Below are 23,058 nucleotides of genomic sequence, written 5' to 3' on the forward strand. Positions count from 1 at the left end.
ATAGGAGTGGAATCAGTCCTTTCACAAAAAATATAATAGTCAAAATTATTATTTTCTTTACCCTGGCCATTGGCTTGCTCGTTTCAAAGTTAGTTGATATTCTAAAGGAGAACAATGGAAATCTGAGTGAAATAAAACATTAGCATATTGCCAGAATATTAATTAGCTGGAATGAATCTACTCGATTTACATTTATATATGTAACAATGAGAGGGAATGACAAATGAATTGCTAATATTTAAGGACGGTGCCTTTCAGAGAGATGTAAAGTGAAGATAAGTACTGCCAATACTGAGAAGGTAGACAAATGTCCAGAATACAATAACTGAGCAAATGAAAGAGAACTTTTCAAAAAGTAAGTACTTTATAACACCAGTGACTCTATAATATGAATGTCTTGCATTACATAAATTTTATTCAAGCATGTATTATTATATTATATAATATTCAAATTCACCACAAGTTATCTTTATTTTTATATTCTTGGTAGTTGTATTTATTTTCATAACGAAATGTGATGACATCCACCCATTTTTCCTACATTTCCTCTCATAGCTTCCACATCATATTTCTTTACCAATTTCATGTTTTGTGTTTTTGTTGTTGTTGTTTTAATAACCTATTACATTACTACATTCAATGGCAGTTGTCCAAAGTAATGTTATGAGAAAGGAATAGTTTGTTCTGCCCTGGGAACTGCTAAGTGGGAACGCTCTTCCACAATAAAGAGGGAGACTTGAAGCACACCTTGTCAATCTAGTGTTATTGCTCCTGCTTACATGCCATAACCATAATTTAAGACTTTTAACTGAAGATACCACAGACTTCAGCTGTAGGAAAAAAATGAATCAATCTCAAACTGACCAGGAGAGTTCCACTATTATGGTTTTTTAATACTAGAATGTGTTTTATTCAGCTGCTGATTAAAAAAAAGAACAAAAGAAAATACGACATTAATGGTTTCACCCAGAGTTATATGCCGTATGCCTTGGTACTAACTCACCAAGCAATATGGAGCACTAGTCCCATATTGGCATGGCTATTGCAGGATGGCAGGTTAAATTGATCTCTATAATAGAGGTGAAGAACATCTTTAATTCTATTCCCAGAGATGACCTTTATAACAAACAACTGAAATATCTCCTTATATGGCTGGTGTTGTTCATTGATGTTTGTTTGTATTTAAGCTCCTATCCATTGTAACTAACAAAGGAAAATTCAATAAAATGTTTAGAACAAATGGAGCATTCAATGAAAAAGATGGGTGCTGTGGCTGGTGCTGAGAAGAGAATAGTTAAGGAATTGCTGTATTGGTATGTGCAGTGAAGAAATAGAAAACAAAATGTCAGCATTTTCCTTGTTCTTCTAAGTGTCAAGAACAAAGTGATCCAGATATATTCTTTTTATCTATGTTTATTTTCTCAAAAATTTTTTGTTTTCTAATTTCTATCTAGGAACATCCAAAATCAACTCACCATCATTGCTATAACCTTGTACGGCTGCTCATATGTTTTTGCTTTTAGTGAAATATTTAATTCCTGCCTCAGTGTGACCTAAATGGTCCCCCTTCTATGTTAGCAAGCACTAATATGGCAGCAGATTCTACAAATGATCGATCCAAAGTTCCTTAGACATTTCTTGAACATTATTTTAATAGTTCTCTATCTCCAATGCATTTACTCCTAAATGACTTCACTGACTAGACTTCTAGGGACTACTGTAGCTACACATGGACAATACGTGGGAAATTAAATGGGATACTGCTTAGCTGATGGTTATGGAATGCAGAAGTATAAAATATCAGTTTTTACCTCTGATTTGGAACAGACTCTCAGGTGTGGTTTTGTTGCAGGGAGCTGCTTGTTTGTCCCAGCTGCCCAGAACAGAAATAATCACACAAACTGTATTCATTAAATCACTGCTCTACCCTCTTATTTGTTAACCCTTACATATTAATTTAACCCATTTCTATTTATCTGTGTATTGCCATGTGGCTGTGCTTACAGGCTAAAGTTCCAACCAGCTTCTGTCTCTGGCTGCTCCATGTCGTCTCGCTGACTCTGCCCTTCTTTCTCCCAGCATTCAGTTCAGTCCTCCCCTTCTACCTAAGTTCTGCCCAATTAACAGGCCATTACAGTTTTCTTTATTCATTAATGGTAAACACAGCACACAGAGGGGACCCCCCCATCATGGTTTACACTGTTGTCAGTGGTGCACTGCTTAGATGTTACTGATAGTTGTAGCTTTGTTGATTACTAAAACATTCTGGTTCTTCTACTACCTTCATAGTTCCCCTTAGTGCACTCCTCCAAGCAGTGCTACCTTCTGGTACCTACCATCATTCATTCTCATGACATGGCTGGAGTATCTCAAGCACCAGTGTCGTATCCTGTGGTATACTTCCTTCTGTAGATGGAGATGTTTCTTAAAATCATGGTTGCACAACCTGTTGCTCCATGTTATGCCTAGAATCTGTCTGAGACATGCCATCTCAAACACATTCAGCCGCTGTTTTGAGGAGCCTTTCATTATCCAGGTTTTTGAGTTGTAAAAACGGCAACTCAAGAAAAATGTCTCCTATACTTGTAATTTTGATGTTGTCTTTATGTCTCTTGCTGACCAAACCTTTCCTAATGCCTTAAATGCCGTCCTCACTATCCCTATCTGGCTCTGGATGTCTGAAATAGTTCCCTCCTTTGAGTTTCATTTAATCTGATAGAAATATTGTCAGCATTTATTTATAAGGCAGCATATATTCATTGTGTACTCTAGACTTGTAATGTTTTAAGTCTGGAGGGGCAGGCAGAATATGAATGCTGAGAGCTTAAAATAATGCTTGTCTTAGTTCAGCTGTACTAAATGTGTTAAATATATTCTTGAAGTCACAGAAGAGTTTTTTTTTAATGTTGTCAATTTTTAGATTAATTTTATGTCAACTTTAGGTTAAAATTATGCTACTTGCTTTAATGAACATTAATTCCTTTATTAAAATGTAGTGTATAGTTGACATTTCTGGGTTTTTTGTTTTTGTTTGTTTTGCTTTGTTTTTCTGGTTTTTGAGATAAGATCTCTCTGTCACTTTGGAGGCTGTCCTGGAACTAGCTCTTGTAGATCAGGCTAGTCCTCAACTCACAGAGATCCACCTGTCTCTGCCTCCCAAGTGCTGGGATTGAAGACATGTGCCACTACTGCCTGACTACACTTTTGTTTAACAATGCTAGATTCTCTTTAGCTCTCACTCACAAAATGAATTTTGAAAGTTGCAATTTACCCTCTGATTCTTAATTAAAAATATTCTAACAACATTATTTGTAAAACAAAGCTAAAGAAAATAAAATAAATTACATTTCTCTTGTTCTAATTTAAATACAAAATCTTCAAAATATGACATAATTAAATCATTCTGTTTATACCACAAATAGAAAGTCTTTAATTCTGAAAAGTCAAAAATTATTTTTGTTTAAAGAAGCGAGACTTTTCATTTTTATTCAGATGAATTTATATTCCACTTTACATATCGTGAAATTTGGTAGTCAGTTATTCTGAAAATTGAACAAACAATTGGATGATTTATATGTAGGTAGATATGCATGCAGATTTTTCTTTGAGTTTATTCCTTAGGAAAAATAAAGAGGTCTTCCTTCAAATATTTCTTGGTTAACATTCCTCTCTCATTTCTTCTAAGTAACTCCCACCCATTAGTTATAAATTAGGAATTTTCTATGCTGATTTTCTATTTTATTTACATGGAAGCAATGTGATTTTCACCAGAAAAGTTATATTTGAATTCTTTTTGCAACTGTAAAAATACTTAAATAAGGGAACTCTCAGGGAAGAAATAGATAAATATGTTAAACTGGTTTATTAATGATCAGTAAAGTACTATTTTTGATATTTTATCTTTTTTTAAAAAAAAAAAACACTCAAGACACAGACCCAAGCTGGGTTTTATTGAAATGCCAGGAGCAGGCACATGTACTCAGGGAAGGGACGTTGGTGATGCAGGCTATGAGTTTGCAGGGAGAAGCAGGCCTACATCCATGACCCTGCATCCGCTCTTGGCCAGAACATATATGGACCCCAACAACATGCTCAGTCCTGTAGGAGCCCTGCCACCTGGGCTATGATGGCTCCAAGGGCAGGGACTGGAAGCACTAAGTTTTCTCCCTTACGAAGGAGCAAAGAAAAGGAAGATGCAGGGTGAGTCTAGTAGGGACAGAGGTGGCCAGGGCAGCTTCTTGAGTATCTGCACCCAAGTTGTGGTCCTGGGCAGTGGCGGGGAGCAGCATCAAAGAGGGCAGCTGAGGGCCCGGCCCTCGGGGAGTCAAAGCCCCCAGCCTGTGGGGGCTGGAGTCAACCCGGCACAGAGAGCATAAGTTCAAAGGGACTGAGTACAGGCAGTTCCCAAGTCAATTAGTCCTCAGAGCTAGGGAGCGTGGCCTTCTTGGGACAAGGAAGAGAAGAAAGAAGGAGCCATCCCCCGCAGGGGAGCAAAAGGTGGTGTGGCCCACTAGGCCCCATTAGGTCAGTTCTACATTATTGGCATGGTCCAGCACTCGAGAGCCCCGAGCATTGCCTCCATGCTGGAAACGGCTCTCAGAGAGTGGGGCAGAGGTGCCAGCGGTTGGCTCGGTAGATGCCCAGGTAGGTGTAGACATGAGGTTTGTAAGTGAGCAAGCACTTAACGCCTGCAGCACGGATGGCAGAATCTGCCTCCAGCACATCCAAGCGGTCCGTGAAGTCGTCCGTGTAAACACAGATGACCTGGCGCCCACCCTCCTTGGCCCGTGGGCTCACCTTGGCCACCTGAAGACGGCCCTCAACTACAGCCCTGGCAATGCCAGCCCAGGCATGGTCCAGCTCAAAGCCAGGAGCCAGGTGAATCAGCCACTTGCCAGAGAGCACGCGGTGGGGGATGGCCAGCTGGCGCAGGGTACCTGGTGTGATGGGCCGCCCACTGGCCTGCAGAGCCTCCCAGGCTGCCTGCAGCCCTGAGCTGGGGGTGTAACCCTGCCCATAGGCTGCAATCCAGCCCACAGGTTCAGAGTTGGGTGAACCTGGGTCCCCATAGCGAGTGACTTGAGATGGTGGGTACTTGGCCAACCAGGCATCCAGCTCTGAGGCAGGTGTAGTACGGGAATCAAATACCAGCCAGGGATCCATGTGGGCTGCCATGGCCTCTGCAGCCAGGTGCTCAGCAGTGAAGCCATCCTCTGGGCCACCTGGAGAGTCCTCCTCTTCCAGCTCCTCGTTTGGTTCCATCCTCCGGCCTTCGCTCCGTTCCGAGCCAACCCAACTTCGGGCTCCGCTCCTTTCCTGCCCGGGGTCTGCTCAGCCACCCCAGGCCACGCCCCGCCCCTGCCACGGCCGCCGCCACCATCTTCGATATTTTATATTTTTACTATAAAGTAAACCTTAATCATAGCAAATTACAAAGTTGAGTAAAATATTCCCTGTCTTATCCTCTGAAATAATTATGCAGCAAAATACAAACACATACCAATCCTCTAATGCTCAGACATATTTATTTCTAAATATTTCACTTTTAGGTTTTTTATTAATTTGTGGGCATTTATTTGGTATGTATATACAATTGCTGCTCATGCCAGGGTAGATGGGAATATTTAATTCCACTGATGCCCTAGTTAAAGTTAATATTGAAACATTCCAAGTAGGTGTTGGACCCAACTATGATCTTTCGCATGAACATTATTAACTTTTAATTTCTGAGCCATCGTTCCAGCACCTATATTATATTTTTGTGCTTTTATTAACATAAAAATAATTAATGATCAAATAAGTTAGTTGCTTAATATTTTAAAATAAAATGTAGGCACACATCACATAATTAAATATACATTTGTATTAATATGTGAAGTGGTTTTAAGAAGCAACTAAAAATATATGTTTCTTAACAAGGTAGAAGTAATATAATATGTACAAGACATTGAAAGTTATCTTTCTGAGTCTCTTTGCTAATCAGTACCACAAACATATAGGATGTGCAGATCTCAAATACAAAATTAAAAACACCTGATTTTCACATGATTATGTCTATAAACATATAGTTATTAAGGGCAACAGTCCAGGTAAATCTTTTACACCAATTTCTGTAGATTTTATGCCTAACATTTAATATGTGACAGCTAGCTATGTACTTTCAATGTTTATAACAACAGATTGATTGTGCATGACTAATACACATGGACTGCAATCATGAAAACAGTTATACAGACCTATGATTCAGATACCATGCTTACTTGGGATTTACACCAAAAAATAGAGATGTGGATTAGTGTGGTATGTAAGCAATTGCCTCTCCAAATCTTCCCAAAAGTGTTTTGAAGCTTAGTGTTCTATAAATTGTATGTGTATATGTATGGTACTTATGTAAAAAGGAGAAAGATTAATACAGATGCATATTCTTGTAGTAAAGCATAAGTTCTTTCCCACACTTCCTGTATCTCTATCACTTTTATGCATATTTTGAATTGGATAAGTATATAAAATATAATCAGTAATATGATTTGGGATTTAAGTTAGTGAAAAATTCTATGGCATATTTCAAATTAGAGATACATTTATTAATCAAAATTAGAGTTTATATTCATTCAAGTGTAGAAAAAAATGTTTAGAAGGTCATGTTAGATAGAGAAAACACTGAAAATCTCATTGATGGCAGTATTTTAAATTTACCAAGACCAAAGTCTTCTATAATTATGGATAACTCCATATTTATGATTATGATTCCTATGACAGAAAATATTTTTATCTTATATCACATTAATATAATGCTTTTGTTACATACTTAATAATAAACCTACTTCATATTTATTTCAACAAAATATACTTACAACTTTTTGTGAAACTTATCTTATTGGGTACATACACACATATAAACATATATACCTATATACATTCATACATATATACATACATACACACATATACATTCATTATCAATGTTGACCTTTGCTATATTATTTTAGAACTATTGTTCATGGATTCTCATAAATGCATAAAATATAATGATCGCCTTAATGGGAGTCTTTTGAGTATTAAAACTCAAGAAAAGATTTTTTAGGTAGTGCAAATATTATCAAACATATTTACAAAGTGTTTACCAAATTTTATTTTATTGTCCAAACTATATTTTAAATTTTTATTTGCTAAATTACCTAAATTTTGTTGGAGAAGGTATTTATCAAAATTTTAATTTATTATTTTGTTTTAAATTGATAACAGACAATGATTGATAGAAAACTTTCCCTATGTAGTTGAAAGTTTGATTTAGGATTTCTTCTTATTTTCTTACTTTTGAAAAAAAATGAATTTTTTTATTTAGGGAGGGTCTATTTCTTTAATTTTTTTCCTGATTTAATCATTGTGGTTCTCAATTAAAGCATATATAGTTGACCAGTAATGATAATTTTCATACCAAACCAGTGGCTTATAGAGTCATGCTTCAAGAACATGATTGACGCCATACACATTCTCTTAGACAGTGCTTAGTTTTTCTAACAATTATTAATATATTCCAAAGATCTACTAACAGAACAGATGATTCAACATATGCTATTTTACTTATTACTCATACTGAAACAGGAAAGACATACTTTTACTTATTGCATTTCAAAGAGAAAGGAATTTAATCAGAGTTTAAACAAGCTAAAATGTTCAGTAAATTATTCATCATTATGAGATTCATGATCTGACACAGTTTTGTTGTCTGGTTTCTTGAGCTGCATCTACTCTAACCACAGAACATATAGGATACAAGGAATTGAAAAGAACTTAGAATGTTTAAGTCTTAGAACAAAACAAAACTAATAGAGAAACATGCCTTCAAAAAGAATCAGTAGTGAAAACAAGAGAATGATTCTAAATTTAGTTTCTTTTGTCCACAGTTGATTTTATAATCTGGTATAGAGTGTCGCATACTGCCTTACCCATGTTAGCGTCAAACAAAAAGAAAATCCAACCTCTAGAAACATCCATAATATAGATCCACTTGTCCTTTGAGCTCATTAAATCATTTATTTCTAAAAGATTACTGAATGATTTTTAGTGACAGCAAGACACAAATGAAAGTCACTTAGGCATGAAAACATAATAAACCTGAAAGACACATCACGTAGAAAACATGTCAAGGGAAGAACCATAATCCACAGTTACTTTAAAAAAAGAAGCTTTGAGTTGCAAACTCTAAACATATATGATCAAAAATCAATGATAGCTCCATTTGCATGTAACTAATTGGGAACAGACATTAGCTTTCAATTTTTTTCATGTGTATTTCTTTAAAATATAAATAGCGTGTAAATTCAAGGTGTGAAACCATGCTGGCATTACAGGTTTCTGTTCTCTTCTGTTCTCACTAGCTTGTCGTCATTGCCATTATGACTGTTTTAAAGTGTGGTTGCCCTTACCTTGTTTGTATTCACGGCAGTGATGACCCAGACGCATTGTGCGTTGCTGTCATATTGAAAGGGAAAGTTGGGCGATGTAAAGGTGCCACTTGGTCCTTGAAGATTAGAGCCGCACGTCTTCACTGAAAAAGAAATTGAAATTTAAAACGTAGGTATACAGCCTCTGTAAAATCACGGTAATCAAATATCTTTCAATGGATGTTAAGTTCAAATTTGCACAATTACGACTGCATTGAAATGGATATTATGATACTCTAATGTTATCTCTAATGTTATATATTGAAATTTGAGTGCTTGCTGCATTCTGAAACTTGAAAACTGTAGAATTTGTATATGAGTTGAAAGCTAGTTATAAATAAAAGTATAACATATTGAAATATGCAGTATATGGAAATTGTAGTGTTTTAATTGATTTTACTGAACTATACAACAATTGCAGTATTTTTACATGTCTAGGTTCAAAATGTAGATACTTTAAATATTGCAAAGGCTTGTGAATGTAAGTGTGAAATAATATAAATGTCTTCTGCATGTAAATTTCTCAGATAGACAGAGGTATATTTACCTAATATTATCTTAATACAAATCCCCAAAGAGAAAGAATCAAAACCTGAGATTGATCAGCAATGTGAAAAGAATTTCTTTGCCATTTAATAAGTATCCAAGGACTGTTAAAGAAATCAAGAAGTTGACCCAAACCCAAAAAGACAAATACAGCAGTATTGTCTTTTATGTAAATAAGCTATTATATCAGTGATAAACAAGCTACAATCCATAAAACCAGAGAAGTTAGGTATAGATATAAGGACTAGAAGGCACAGATAGATCTTATCAGAACAGGGAAATAGAATAGATTATTAAGTATAGATGGGGGATTAAGGAAGAAAAGGATTAACTGGTGATGAGTTAAGAGAGGCACAAGGAGGAAATATGGGAGAAATAGCTAAAATTAAGGGTCATTTGAGGAGTAATATGGTAGCATTATAACAGTTTAAGCTTTCATAAACTGACTCTGTGTGTGTGTGTGTGTGTGTGTGTGTGTGTGATCTCTTGTCACCCATAGCAGAAATGTTATCTGCTGTCAGATAACAGTGAATATTGAATTGTATATATCAATCTAAGAAATTTTCATTAATCTTACTGTGTCAGTCACAAATGGGCTCCAGAAAAATAGTTGCAGCAAAAAATTATTTCAAATTATTTTAAAGAATTATATTAAAGGTAAGTTATGAGGACAAAAAGATAAATGAACATATAATCGTTGAATTTCTCCTATCTCTCTCTAAAACAAACTCTTTAGAATATCTTATATATTAAACATTATGCAATATAAGAACTATTTTAGAGCTAAATTATATTGAAGGGTATTTAATGCTTTGACATTGAAATATGATATTATCATCAATAAATGTGTTAAGTACTTCACTGCTAACTTGCGATGCAGCAGATCCACTGGAGACACTCTAGATATTCCTGACCATATAAAATATGGGTTCACTTAGTCACTATTAAAAATGATATTCTATTAGTTAAGGGTGAATAATAGAGTAATATTCAAAATGATGTCTAGATTCAGCTGGCTTAAGAAAATGTTAATAGTTGTCAATGTCTGCTATACAAATATCAGTCAATAACTTTACTGATTAAGAATTTAACCATTAAATTTGAAAGTAAATACATGGAACTTAAAAATAATGATACTGAGTGAGGTAACTCCAGCCCAGAGTTGGTATGTATGGTAATGGTTCCCTTATATGTGGATATTAGCTATCAGACCAATGATAAGCAAACTACAATCCATAGAAACACAGAAGTAAGGTATTGACTCCTTATATAGTAAGGGAATTGAGGGAGGAGGCAGATAGTTTCCCCAAGGAAAGATATATAGAATATATAGTTACCAATGTATGGGGGAGGGGGACTAGAACAGGAAGATCAAATGGGGAAGAGGCGGGAAGAAGAATATGATGTAAGAAATATGGAGAGAGGAAGCTAAAACTGATGGCTATTTGAGGGGTAATACAGAAACCTAATGCAGTAGGAGCTTCCTAAAATATATACATATATAAATGTGACCTAAGTGAATCCTCAAATAATAGTGGAGACAGAGATTCAACTGGACATCCCTTACCACCTAATGAATTTTCTAGTTCTGGGATTGAGTTATACTTAACTGAATTATTGGCCAAAGGTATCCAATAGAGATCACCAAAAAACCTCAAGTTTTTCTCCCCAAGAATATAGATTACTGATGACAATACCAAGTATTTGAAGACAACAACTACAAACTCTTTGAGTCCGGAGAAGTTGAGCTGGGAACCCACATAGAGCCTTCACCCTATGTGTTATACTGTACTTAATACTGTATTTAATACAGGAAGCTATTCTGCATGCTATCAGAGAAAAAAATTCCAATCTAGCCAAAACACTTTGATCTACCATGGTATCATGCCTATAAGATATGCTAGGACAGTCATGGCATGACATTTTGGAAGTAACCAACCAATATTTGATTTGACTTAAGGACTACTTATAGTTTTCCTTAGTTATGATAAAAGATAAATTTGATATGAAACTTTCCAGACACAAATAGACTAAATATTCTAACTGTAATTCTTTCTTGATAACTGTTGTTATATACAGCTTTACTATGTTAAAGTTAAAACCTTTCTTTTTATTTAGACAGGAGAGATGATGTGGGGTGCCCTTCTGTATATGTGATGCTTTTACTGGTTGATGAATAAAGCTGTTTGGGGCAGAGTACCACCAAGCAGGAAACCTGAACAGAGATATGTAGAGAGCAGGCAAAATCTGAGAGACGCCATGTATCTGCCATAAGAGAAAAAACACTGTAAACTTACCGGTAGGCCACAGCCTTGTGGTGATACATAGATTACAACAAATGGGTTAATTTAAGATGTAAGAACTAGCTAGGAATATGCCTAACTCATTGGTAAGGCAGGGTTGTAAGTTGGGTCTTTTTTAAGGCACATGACAGATGGGTGTTATCATGGCAAACATCCCAATGTTTGAAGGTACCCTGCAGAAGTTATTTCTCTTTATGCAACGAGGGTCCTAGGTAATGAACTCAGATCATTAGGATCAATAACAAACATCTTTATCCATTGAGCTTCTAACAAACAGGCCTGAGAGTTTTTCTATTATTATATATATAGAAATTAGAATACTGAAGGTAACGATAAAAAATGTAACAGTAAATGTTCCCATTAACATAAGATCAGATTTTACAGATTGTTGGCTTGAAAGTTATGATTTTAGTTTTTCTGTATAATATTTGGAAAATAAAGCAAGGACTAGACTGTAGTGTGTGAGCGGGGCTCCTTTGTTCCATGAGCAGGGCCCCTTTGTTCCATCCCACACAGTTAGCTTATATCCAAAATAACCACACAGAAATTGTAGTAATTAAATTTCTGCCTGGCCCATTATCTCTAGCCTTCTCTTGGCTAACTCTCACATCTTGATTTAACCCATTTTTAATAATCTGTATGGTCACTTGACTGTGACTTACCGACATGAGTCTAACCAGCATCTGTCTTGGGCAGGAGAACCATGGTGTCTCCCCTACTTCCCTTCTTCTCAGCATTCTGTTCTGTCTACTCTGCCCACCTAAGTGCTGACCTATCAAAAGGCCAAGGCAGTTTCTTTATTCAACCAATGAAAGCAACACAAATACAGAAGGACCTCTTATACAACTAGACTGTATCACACTTTACTTCTTCCTTCTACCATTATGGTAAGAAAAAAAGAAACCTCCCAGTAGATTTGAAAGTCTTATACTGAGATTCATTTAGTAAGTTGTGTTGCAGAATGTCCTACACTGCATTTTTTTATAATCATCTAAACACACATAAAATGCATATTAAATATGAATAAATATTTTTATGCCAGGTTTTTGTCTTGGGGGTTTATTTCCTATTAATATTTAAACAAGTTTTATATAACAATGTAAAGAATTCAGTAAGTCACAAGAAATAAACAAAATCTTGGACACATAAGCCTTACTAATATTGTGTCATGAGTCCTAGGAAACCTGAGCAGACCAATAGTAAGTAATGAGATAGCATCTGCAACAGAGAGACTTCCAGAAAATGGTACCCAAGAAAAGATGGCCTCCCTAAGGAATATTTCAAAGAGTTGATGGGCAGGTAAAACAATTCTTACATTGTTCAAAGCAAACAGAAGAAAAGGAAATTCTTCAAAATATATTGCATAAAAATAGTGTCACCCTGATATCCAAGACAGATAAAGACACCAAAAAAATGGCTGTGCGTCTCTCTCCTTGCTTAATACAAGTCAAGTTGTCTTTAATGAAAATCCATTGAACTGAATTTAAAACATGTTTAAAAGGATATTTACCATAAAGTCAAATTTATTTCATAATGCAAGAAAAGATCACCATATGAAAATTATACATATACCAATATTAAAAGTATAAAGAACAATGACATGTTGTGATTTCAGTAAATACACAAAAGACGAGAATCTGAAAAAATTTGAAATTTCTGTATTGTAAAAATTCTGAAAAAAACTAGATACAAATATACCACATCTTAAAAAATTAAGGTCTCATAATTATAAATTAAAGTTTCATAATTAAGCCAACAGTTAATATCACCCAAAATATAAAATGCGAAAATTCTTTCAACATACTAATGAAAGCTCTGGACCAAAGATATCACACAATAGAGAGAAATAAAAGACATTTAAATTGGAAAAGAATATCTTGAGCCATGACTACAAATACAAAGATTTGATAGATATATAGCTTTAAATATCACACACACACAAATATAAACACACTCAATATTAGTATTTGTGGGATAATATCACAGACACACATACTCACACACAGAATTGCTACTAGAAAGCTGGTCAGCAATTTCATTTGGTGTCTATTTTTAGAGATAAAATACTCTGGAAAAATAAACAAACAAACCAAAAATTTAGGAGAACAGGGATTTATTCCATGCTAGTAGGAAAATCAATCCAACAGGAACTTTAAACAGCTATTCCCAACACAACTACAGCCAAGAGTAAAGAGAAACAAGTGCAAGCATGTTTGATCACTTGCCTGCTGCTTTGACCCTTTTTGTATTGTTCACGATCCCTTACCTAGGGAATGGTACAGCACACACTGTCTGGGTTGTTCCTAATAATTAACATTCATGCCATCCCATCAGACACACAACAGGCCAATCTGACCTACACAATGCATCAGTTAAAATTCTCTCTGCAGATGATTCCAAATTATATTAAGGTGACAGAAAAATGAAATTTAAGTATCACAGAAAGCAAGATGAACATATCCAATGGAAGATCAGATTAGAACAGTGACTACCAGAGTCTGAGCATATTAGCAGATCAATGTAAAAAGGGTTTATTAATGATTATTAATTCCTAAGAGACAGACACCATAAAGTACTATTGTCCCACTGGGTGAGTATTGATTAAAAAACCCCACTTTTACATCTTAAAAATGTAAAACAAAGGACTTAGAAAGACTTCACCCTAAAGAAATAATATTTATGAGACAAACGTGTTTAATCTGATTTAAATCTTACAGGACATTTCCATGTGTGCACATAACACAGGTAACTCCATAAATATATACAAATTTGTTCCCATGTTTCAGTTAAAATATTTTAAATAAATAAATATACTTTACAATATATTCTACATGAAATATGTACTATTTGGCCAATAAATATACAGAGATAAAGAAAGAGAGAGAAAGAGAGAAATACTCTTATCTGAAGGTGAACGATTAAGCCTATTTAAGCCACTGTCTTGAATCACCAGCAGCTGTTTCAGCTTTGCATTTCTTAACTGGAGAGCTTAGTCTCTCTGTCTTCACAATACACAGACATAGAAGAAATCAGACACAGAGCAAACAAGATGTGACTGCCTCCCGAAAAAGGTAACACAGACAAGTATTTTGGGCTAATAGACTTGGCTAACACAGACAAGTATTTTGGGCTAATATGAGTTACATTAATAAGTTCTTAAGAAGCCTGAGCTAATAGGCCAATCGTTTATAAGTAACGTAGACCTCTTTTTTTTTGAGTGGGGTAGACTGAACGACTGCAGGTCCAGACGAGACAAAAACCTCTGTCAACACCATGCCTCAATCATTCTTGTCATAGTATTTTATCACTTTACTTGCTTTTTACCTATGTTTTGTTATCCCTGCTTACTTAAGCTAACTCCTTTCTCACTTTTCCCTTCTCTGTATGAAAATGTCTGTTAATTAAATGGTGGAAAAAAAGAGATACTGTGGAAAAACAACTGTCAATTTTTTTTCTCAACTTTTTATTCGGATTGGCAGAAAGTGTAGCATTTTGTAACAGGTTAAAAAATTCCGGATACTCAACAAAGAATTGAAAAATTTAAAAAAAAAATGTTTTAAACTAAAATACGACATAAAGAAATATAGGACCTAAGAATTGGCCCTAAGTTATATGGACACTGGATGAAAAATGAAATTGCATACATGTATGTCATTCAAATTGAAAAAGTAAAATAAGGTGAACTTAGATATTTTTAAATATCATAATAGCATTTAAAGGTTTCAAAAATAAATTTTAAGAAACTAATGTTTCATCTTGTCATGCTACAAGGTAAGTTAGCTTAATTAAAACATAAAATATTAATTTAGCAAAACCCAAAGACCCATATTTAATTAAAAGTGGGATGTATTATACAAGTGTCAAAGTGAAATATTGCATATTCATTGATCTATAGGAGACCCATCAGAAATAGATAGCTTGGCTATTTTCCATCTCACCACAAGGACACTTGTTCAACCATGTCCATTGCAGCTTTATTCATGATAGCCAGAAAATGGAAACTACCTACATGTTCCTCAACCAAAGATCTGATAAGGAAAATGTAGTACATTAAACCAATAAAACATCACCCAGCTTTTAAAAAGAATGACATCATCAAATTTTCAGGTAAGTGGATAGAAGTAGAAAAAATATTTTGAATGAGGTAACCCAGGCCCAGAAAGATAAACATTATATACTCACTTATAAGTGGACATTACCTGTAAAGAATAATCATGATACCATAAGCCAATAAGCAGCATCAAGAGAGTTTAAGTATTAAACAGAGCTCAAAGGGGGACACATGGATATCCCTGGGGAGGGAATATGAAACAGATTCTATAGGCATTCTGGGGATGGGAACAGGAGGGATCAGGCAGAGAGAGAGAGAGAGAGAGAGAGAGAGAGAGAGAGAGAGAGAGAGAGAGAGAGAGAGAGAGAGAGAGAGAGAGAGAGAGATTACTGGAATCTGGGGAGTGGCACACAATTTGGAGACAACATAGTAATCCAGTGATCCCAGTGAAGTGACCTCTTAATGGGGGATATGGAGCCGATAATATCCATCTTCTATAACCAGGCAAGGCTCCTAGCAATGGAAATGGGATAACAAACTAGCCACAAAACTTAGACTTACAAATTGTGCTGCCTGCAGGATATGCTGGGGCAATTGGAACCCAGAACTTGTCCTGGGGCCAACCCATGACTGATCCTAATTGGGATCAATGACATGAGAGGGATCCCATACCTGACACTACCTGGAAGACCAGGAAGCAGAGGCAGAAATGAGAGCTAGAAAAGGGCCAAAAACAATTGGCCAAATAACAAATAAACAAACAAGAATATAATTCCTATGATATTCTGCTATACTTACATGTACTATAATTAATAAAATCCCAGAGACAGAAATTGGGGTTCAATCTGAAGGTGAGAAAAGCAAAACCATCAGTTGTTGACTCTTATCTCTACCTCAGTCCAAAATGGTGATCCTACCTTCAGGACTCTCAGGAAGAGAGTTGTCTCCTCCTGTTTTATAATGATCTCTAGTTCTGGGATTAAAGGTGTGCACCACTACTGCTTGGTTTCTGTTGCAAGCTAGTGTGGCTACAGGGATTAAAGGTGTGTGTCATTGCTGCCTGGTCTGTAAGGCTGGCCAGTGTGGCTGTTTTACTTTTCTAATCTTCAGTCAAGTTTTATTTATTAAAATGCAAATGAAATGCTATTACCCAGGCATGATCAGAGATGCAACTAATGAAAAGAAATGTAGAGACCCACATCCAAACATTACGCAGACCTAGGGGAACCCTACAGAAGAGGAAAAGTAAGGATTTTAAAAGTCAGAGGTGTGAGGGACACCACAAGAACACAGCCTGCATAATCAAATAAACAGGGTTTGTTGGGGCTCACAGAAACTGAAGCAACAAACATGGGCCCTGTATGGGTCTGAGCTACATCTCATGGTTGTGTAGCTTCGTGTTCTTGTGAGACTCCTAACAATTTGAATAGGGAGTATCTCTGACTCTTATGCCTGGATTTCGTACTCTTTTCTTTCTACTCCATTTCCATAACCAACTGTGATGTGGGGGTTTGTTCCCAGTCTTACTGTATCCCGTTAAGCCATGTTCAGACATGTGTTTTGATTTTTCAACAGAAAATGAGAATATGGATGTTTATGTAAAACAATTTTCAAATGTTGACAAGTCAATTAAAACATGTCAAACTGAAAAAGTTAAATTATACAAGGGGTGCTTTTGACTATAAGCCATTATTTTATAATGTTTGACCTATGTGTGTATTTTGATATAAAATAAAAATAAACAATAATTTTGATGATATAAAAGAAGAAATGTAAATACATGCTGAAATTTCAGTTACAAAGTTTTGATTAGCAATAATATTTCCTCTGATTTTCAGAGATGCTATTTTTAATGGATTCTAAAATAAAATTGCAATTGATGATGCTTATTGGTGTACAACATTTATTTAAGTAATAATTTCAGAGTCATAGAAAGCTTCAATTATTTATTATACACATTCCAATTATTATAGGTTATTATATACATTCAAATTACTGTATAGGTACTCTTACTTCAATACTATTTATTTGTCCTAAGGAAGAAATTAAATTGTTAACTTGCTATTAACTATACTCCAGCATCTATAATAATTGTTAGTTGCTGATTTTAATAACATTTTTTCTTTCAAATCTACCTTTTTCTTTTAGGAAAAAAATCCACCATATTGTATTCTATACCATTGCTTATTCATTCTTTCCTTACCAATACTTTATGTTACTATGTTAACAATTGTCATTTTATTTTTGGATGACACTTAGTATGAAAATCAGAAGTACCCTTAATAAAATCAATGCTAAAGGAAAGGTGACAATGAGATTCTGAGCTGGGGCAGCTTGGGGCCAGAGCCCAAGTACAGCAAAATCACACAAGCGATAGTTGACACAAAGCCCCTGGTTATTGTTGTCTGTGTCGTGGTATAAACACCTTAGCAGCACATTCTCACAGATTTTTTTTCTCTTGAGACTTAGTTAGTGACAATGAGAATCGCTACAGGATATATTCAACACCGTAGAAGAACACAAGCTTAGTGCATTAAAGGTCAGTAAACAAAACTGCTCTGAGCTTTTCATGATGCCCTGGGATCTCTGTATCTGGCGATCTTCTAGAACAATATAAAATGTATGTTTTCAGAAAATACCACGGATGCAGGGCATGAAAGCACAGCTGTTTTACAAATAGTCAGCAGCCTGTCAACATCAACCAATGTTAGTGCTGAGAAGCAGCAAGGCTTCTTTTCTCTCAGCCGCTCAAATTCATGCATTATCGCTGGGTTCATTTACAGTTCTCAGGGAGCAATTTGGAGCAGGTCCTCCCACACCTGCAGTGCTTTGGAATGGAGATGGATCTCTGCTGTGGAAGGTTCTTGTGTCTCTCAGAAGGTTTAAAGACATCTGTCTCTCTACCCATACATGCTCTTTCATCTTCACACTTCTGGTCCTAGTTATGACGGTCAAATCGTGTTCTCTGGGGTAGGAAGAGACATTCTTTCTCCCTCGAAAGACCACTGAGCTCTTGGGATCTTGTTTTCCTACTTAATCTGAACAAATTAAAATATATAGTCATTTCCTGTGCTTTCTTTCATTATCTATTTGGTCTAGAAAATTTGGCAGGAAAGAATGGGGACTAGGGTAAGTTCCTCTCTTGTGCTAGTAAGAAAGTGATTAAGGAGCTTTTAGAAGCTTTGAAGCTTTACTCCTTTGACAATCAAGAAAGATATGTCTTATTTAAATAACTTTTTTTCATTTATTTTATATATGAATCAGTTTCCCCTCCCTCCTCTTCTCCCATCTCCTCTCTTTTCCCATCTTCTCCTCTCCCCATCTATTCTTCCTCCTTCTCCCTTCAGAAAGGTGCAGACCTCCCATGGGGTTGCACAAAGCATGACACATCAAGTTTGGGGGCAGGACGGAGCTCCTCCCTGTAGTCCAGCTCCGGCCACCCCGCTCGCTTATGCCCCGAACTAACAACACAAAAATTGTATTCTTTTAAACACTGCCTGGCCCATAAGTTTCAGCCTCTTATTGTCTAATTCTCACATCTAGATTAACCCATTTCTAATAATCTGTGTAGCACCACGAAGTGGTGCCTTACCGGGAAGATTCTAGTGTACTCCATCTTGAACCGCAGCTTCATTGCATCTGCCCCAGGGAAGCGAGGCATGGCAATTGCCTGAGGCATCTGCCTCACTCCCAGCATCCTGTTCTGTCTACTCCACCCACCCACCTATGTTCTAACCAATCAGGCCAAGCAGTTTCTTTATTAATTAACCAATGAGAGTCCTCCGTCACCTCCCCTTATGGCAAGGTAATCGGGTAGCAGGTTACCAAAAGTCTGCTAAGCCCTAGGGAGAGGTCCTGCTTTCCCCGTTTGAAGCCTCACTAAGAGACCAAGATACATCATCGTCACACACACGCAGAGGGCCTAGGTCAGTCTCACTGACAGCACAGTGCGTGTCCGTGTATCTCTGTCTCTGCTTCCAGTAGTTACTGGATAAAGTATCGTTGATGGCAATTAATTAAGTCATCAATTTGCTTACAGAAGATGGTCGGTTTAGGCACCCTCTCAACTATTTTGGGGGTCTTTGTTGGGCTCATTCTTATGGATTACTGGGATTTTTCCCTGGCACCAAGGTTCTCCCTATCTCTGAAATGCACCTTGTGCAAAGAAGCCTCTTTTGCTACTCTCCCGCTCCATCCTGCCTCCAACCTGCCTCTTCAGCCAGCCAGTCCAACATGCTCCCACTAGTTACTATCTCTTCATCCCTACACCCAAGCTCTCAGTTTACCCAGGAGTTCTTGTAAGACAAGCCTTTGTCAAAAAATAAAAACATTTATTTTCCGTTTCTTCTCCATTATTCACCAAAACCCTACTCTTGTTTTAATGTTTTAGGGTATTTCTGTTGCTGCTGTTTATTTTTGTTATTTTTGAGGTGTTGTTTATTTGTTTTAATGTTCTTCTGAGATGATAAAATGTTTCAAATCTGAAATTTCCCCCCAAAGCCCAATTGTTCAAAGTTTGGACTCCATTTTGAGTCGCTATTGGCAGTTGGTATAACTGTTAAGACTTGGTACCTATTGAAAGAAGTAAATCACTGGGTGACCGATTGACCCTGAGGGAGGAACTGCAAACTCTGTTGGCTTATATTTTACTTTCAAGTTTCTTAAGGTATGAAATTTTGGTCCACTGTATTCCAGTATCTCTGACATTTCACATCCTGCCCTCCCAACACACAACTCTATAATGTTCTGCCTAGCCTCATGGTCAAAACTACAGAGGCAGCTTAGCACAGAATGAAACCAGCAGTTAAAACAAATTATTCATCTTTTTAATTTATTATTTGCCGCTATTTTGCTGTAACAATAGGAAGCAGATCAAATTAGTTCTGAAAGACAATATAAGACCAAGAATGATATGGTCTCCCATTGCGTTGCAATTTTGTTTATCTTTAAAAAGAGAATCTTTTTAGGTATTTACTCCTATCTACTGCTATACCACCCCCTCCCAGTATACTGTAAAATCCTTAGGAAGTGGTTACATCAATAACTGGTTTGTTCTTCTGTAGTTATTAGCATTGAGTTAATGACAGATGTCACCAACAAATATAGATAGAATTATGACATAAAATTAGGGACGCTGAGTTAACATGACACAGAATGAGGACAACTAGGTGTGTAACACTGGAAAACTTGCTCATGGAAGAAAGTGGGGCCCAAATGTGTAGGTCATTTCAACATTTCCTTCAAGTAACTACATGATTTAGATTAGATATTTGATAAAAAATAAATATAAGAAAACATATAAAATAATGATGCCTGACTTGACTTCCAAAGTTGTCAAGCCATTAGGATGTACCGAAGATCTTTCTCCTTGTTATAATCCTTCTTACCCATTGTTCATCAGTGAATTAAAGACTCAAGTATTATCTCAGTGCAGAAGCAAGGCCCTGGTTCTTAAAAACACTAGGAAACAAAATGTAACAGCATGAGTGCATGGATAACCATGGTCTGGCTTTCTGGTTGTTAGTGTGTTGCACAGCAGTGTGATAAGCTCCTCGTGTATTTATTTGGACAGTTAATGTGAAGAGACAGACTAGCATTCTCCATGTATGTACGTTCCCAAAGATATATTGCTATCGGTATATCTACAATGAAAATCTCAAATTCAATATTCCACAAAGAGAACTTCATGAAATCCTAGATATTGCCTAGGACACTAATAAAGGTCATGATGATTACCTTCAGCCTTGATGAGTGCCCAGGACTGTAAATAAATGATTCTTGATATTTTATAGAAATTCCTTTATGTGCAAACTGAATAGCAAACTTTCTATGACAAAGAAATAAAACTTTTAAGTTTCCAATATCAGAGTTCTGTGGGATTTACTTGATTCTTTATCCTTTTATGGAATTACAGTTAGCTTTTTCAGGGCCTTCATTTTAAGCCCTACAGTTACATTGCATATTTATTATGGATTCCAGTTGTGTGTTTTTATGAGATGTTTTGAGCACGCAAACACGTGTGGCTCTGCATTTATGTGTATATTGTGGTTTTTCATTGCATCTTTTTCTCATGTTTGTTTCTTTATTTTACCATTTGTTTACTTGTTTTTATTTTATATTATTGCTGTGATCTTATATGCCTGTTTGTAGTCTAAGGGGAGAGAGAATTAAAGGAGAAGGTTTGCTTGGGTGAAGATGTGGGGGAACCTGGAATGGGTCATAGGATGAAAAACAAAAACAGTACATATGGTGCTAAAAATAGAATTTTTAATAAAAGAGGAAAACTGTGTACCATGTTTATCCTTACTATGGGAACTATAATGTCAAATTGTCTGAAAAACACTTGCCTTTAATATTATGTGTTATTTTAAATGCTTGTGTTTCTGATGGTTAAGTAATTATACTTTTATGTGTTCAAATTTCATTTATACTTTTAATAGCCTATGCAATATGCCAAATAATACATTATTTTCCATTAATAAGACATTAGTTTTCAGCAAAGAAGTGACATCATTGTAATGTGCCCTGATATTATATATATGAAAATGGAGCAGTTCTTTAAAGCCAAGAAAAGTTAGGTTAACTTTAACGCAAGGTGTGTTGCTGTGGCTCTGCCATTTAAAATGTTTTACTTTCATTAAATCCTGATGTTAGAGCTGAAGTGCTTGATGCTATAGCAAACAACAGTGGTCCCCTCTCTCCTTAGCACAGCAAGCACAAATAACACCTTCCCTGTGATGGTGCATAAAATACTCACCTATTCCGGAGCATATAAGAACGAAGAGTACAACAGAAACTGTATCAGTTGCAAGATGAGCATTGTTTTAGAAATTTATCACTTACATCATAGAACATAAAACATGATTCATATCCTGATTCTAATTTCAATTTGATAAGAGTGAATCAGTAACACTGTGCCTCATTTCCTTGCAAACAGCATAAAGATATACAGGCAAAAGATTATTCACCATGACCAAGTTGGCTTTATCACTAAAATGAAGGGGTGTTTCAATGTATGCAAGTTGATAGATAAAATAAACCACATAAATGGACTTAAAGACAAACATCGCATGATCATCTCAATATATGCAGAAAAATCTTTGCTAAAAATCCAGCATGCTTGTATAATAAAAGTCTTAGAAAATATAGAACTTGAGGGGATACACTTCAACATAATAAAAACTATATATGAGGGACACATATCCAACACCACCCTAAATACAGTATTCCACAGTGTCTATAAGTCAGATATCTTATTCATTCATCATTTGAAGGATAGCTAGGTTGTTTCCATTTTCTAACTATTGCAAAGAGAAAAGTAATGGACATGAAAAGTTCAGCAAAACATTCTAGAAATGATAAATTTAGCAATGTGGCAAGATACAGAAAACTTGCACAAATCAATAGCCTTATTATAACCAATAAAAACATACAGAAAAAAACAAAAAAAGAAACAAACATACAGAGATCACAGACACACACCAATTCACAACAGCCTCACAGAAATAATATATCTAGAAATAAAGCTAACCAAGGAAGTGATGGATCTTTACAATGGAAAATTCTACTCTTTTAAAAAGATATAGAGAAAGATAATAACAAACGACAAGACCCACCATGTTCACAAACTGGTAGATTTAACATTCTGAAAAGCCATTTATAAATTCAATATAACCTCATTTCAAATGCCATCTTATTGTTAAGAGAAATT

General features: G+C 35.8%; 1 protein-coding gene across 3 annotated transcripts in view; it reads right to left on the reverse strand.

The window, feature by feature from the left end:
• Csmd3 (CUB and Sushi multiple domains 3) overlaps positions 1-23,058 on the reverse strand; it is a 976,820-nt gene that overhangs the window by 523,366 nt on the left and 430,396 nt on the right. For all 3 annotated transcript variants that reach the window (XM_038342099.2, XM_038342098.2, XM_042055667.1), the window contains one exon: positions 8,430-8,551. In XM_038342099.2, coding sequence (XP_038198027.1) covers positions 8,430-8,551 — 122 coding nt within the window. The remainder of the gene's footprint in view (positions 1-8,429; positions 8,552-23,058) is intronic.

This window comes from Arvicola amphibius, chromosome 9 (genome assembly GCF_903992535.2).
Source record: "Arvicola amphibius chromosome 9, mArvAmp1.2, whole genome shotgun sequence".
NCBI lineage: Eukaryota > Metazoa > Chordata > Mammalia > Rodentia > Cricetidae > Arvicola > Arvicola amphibius.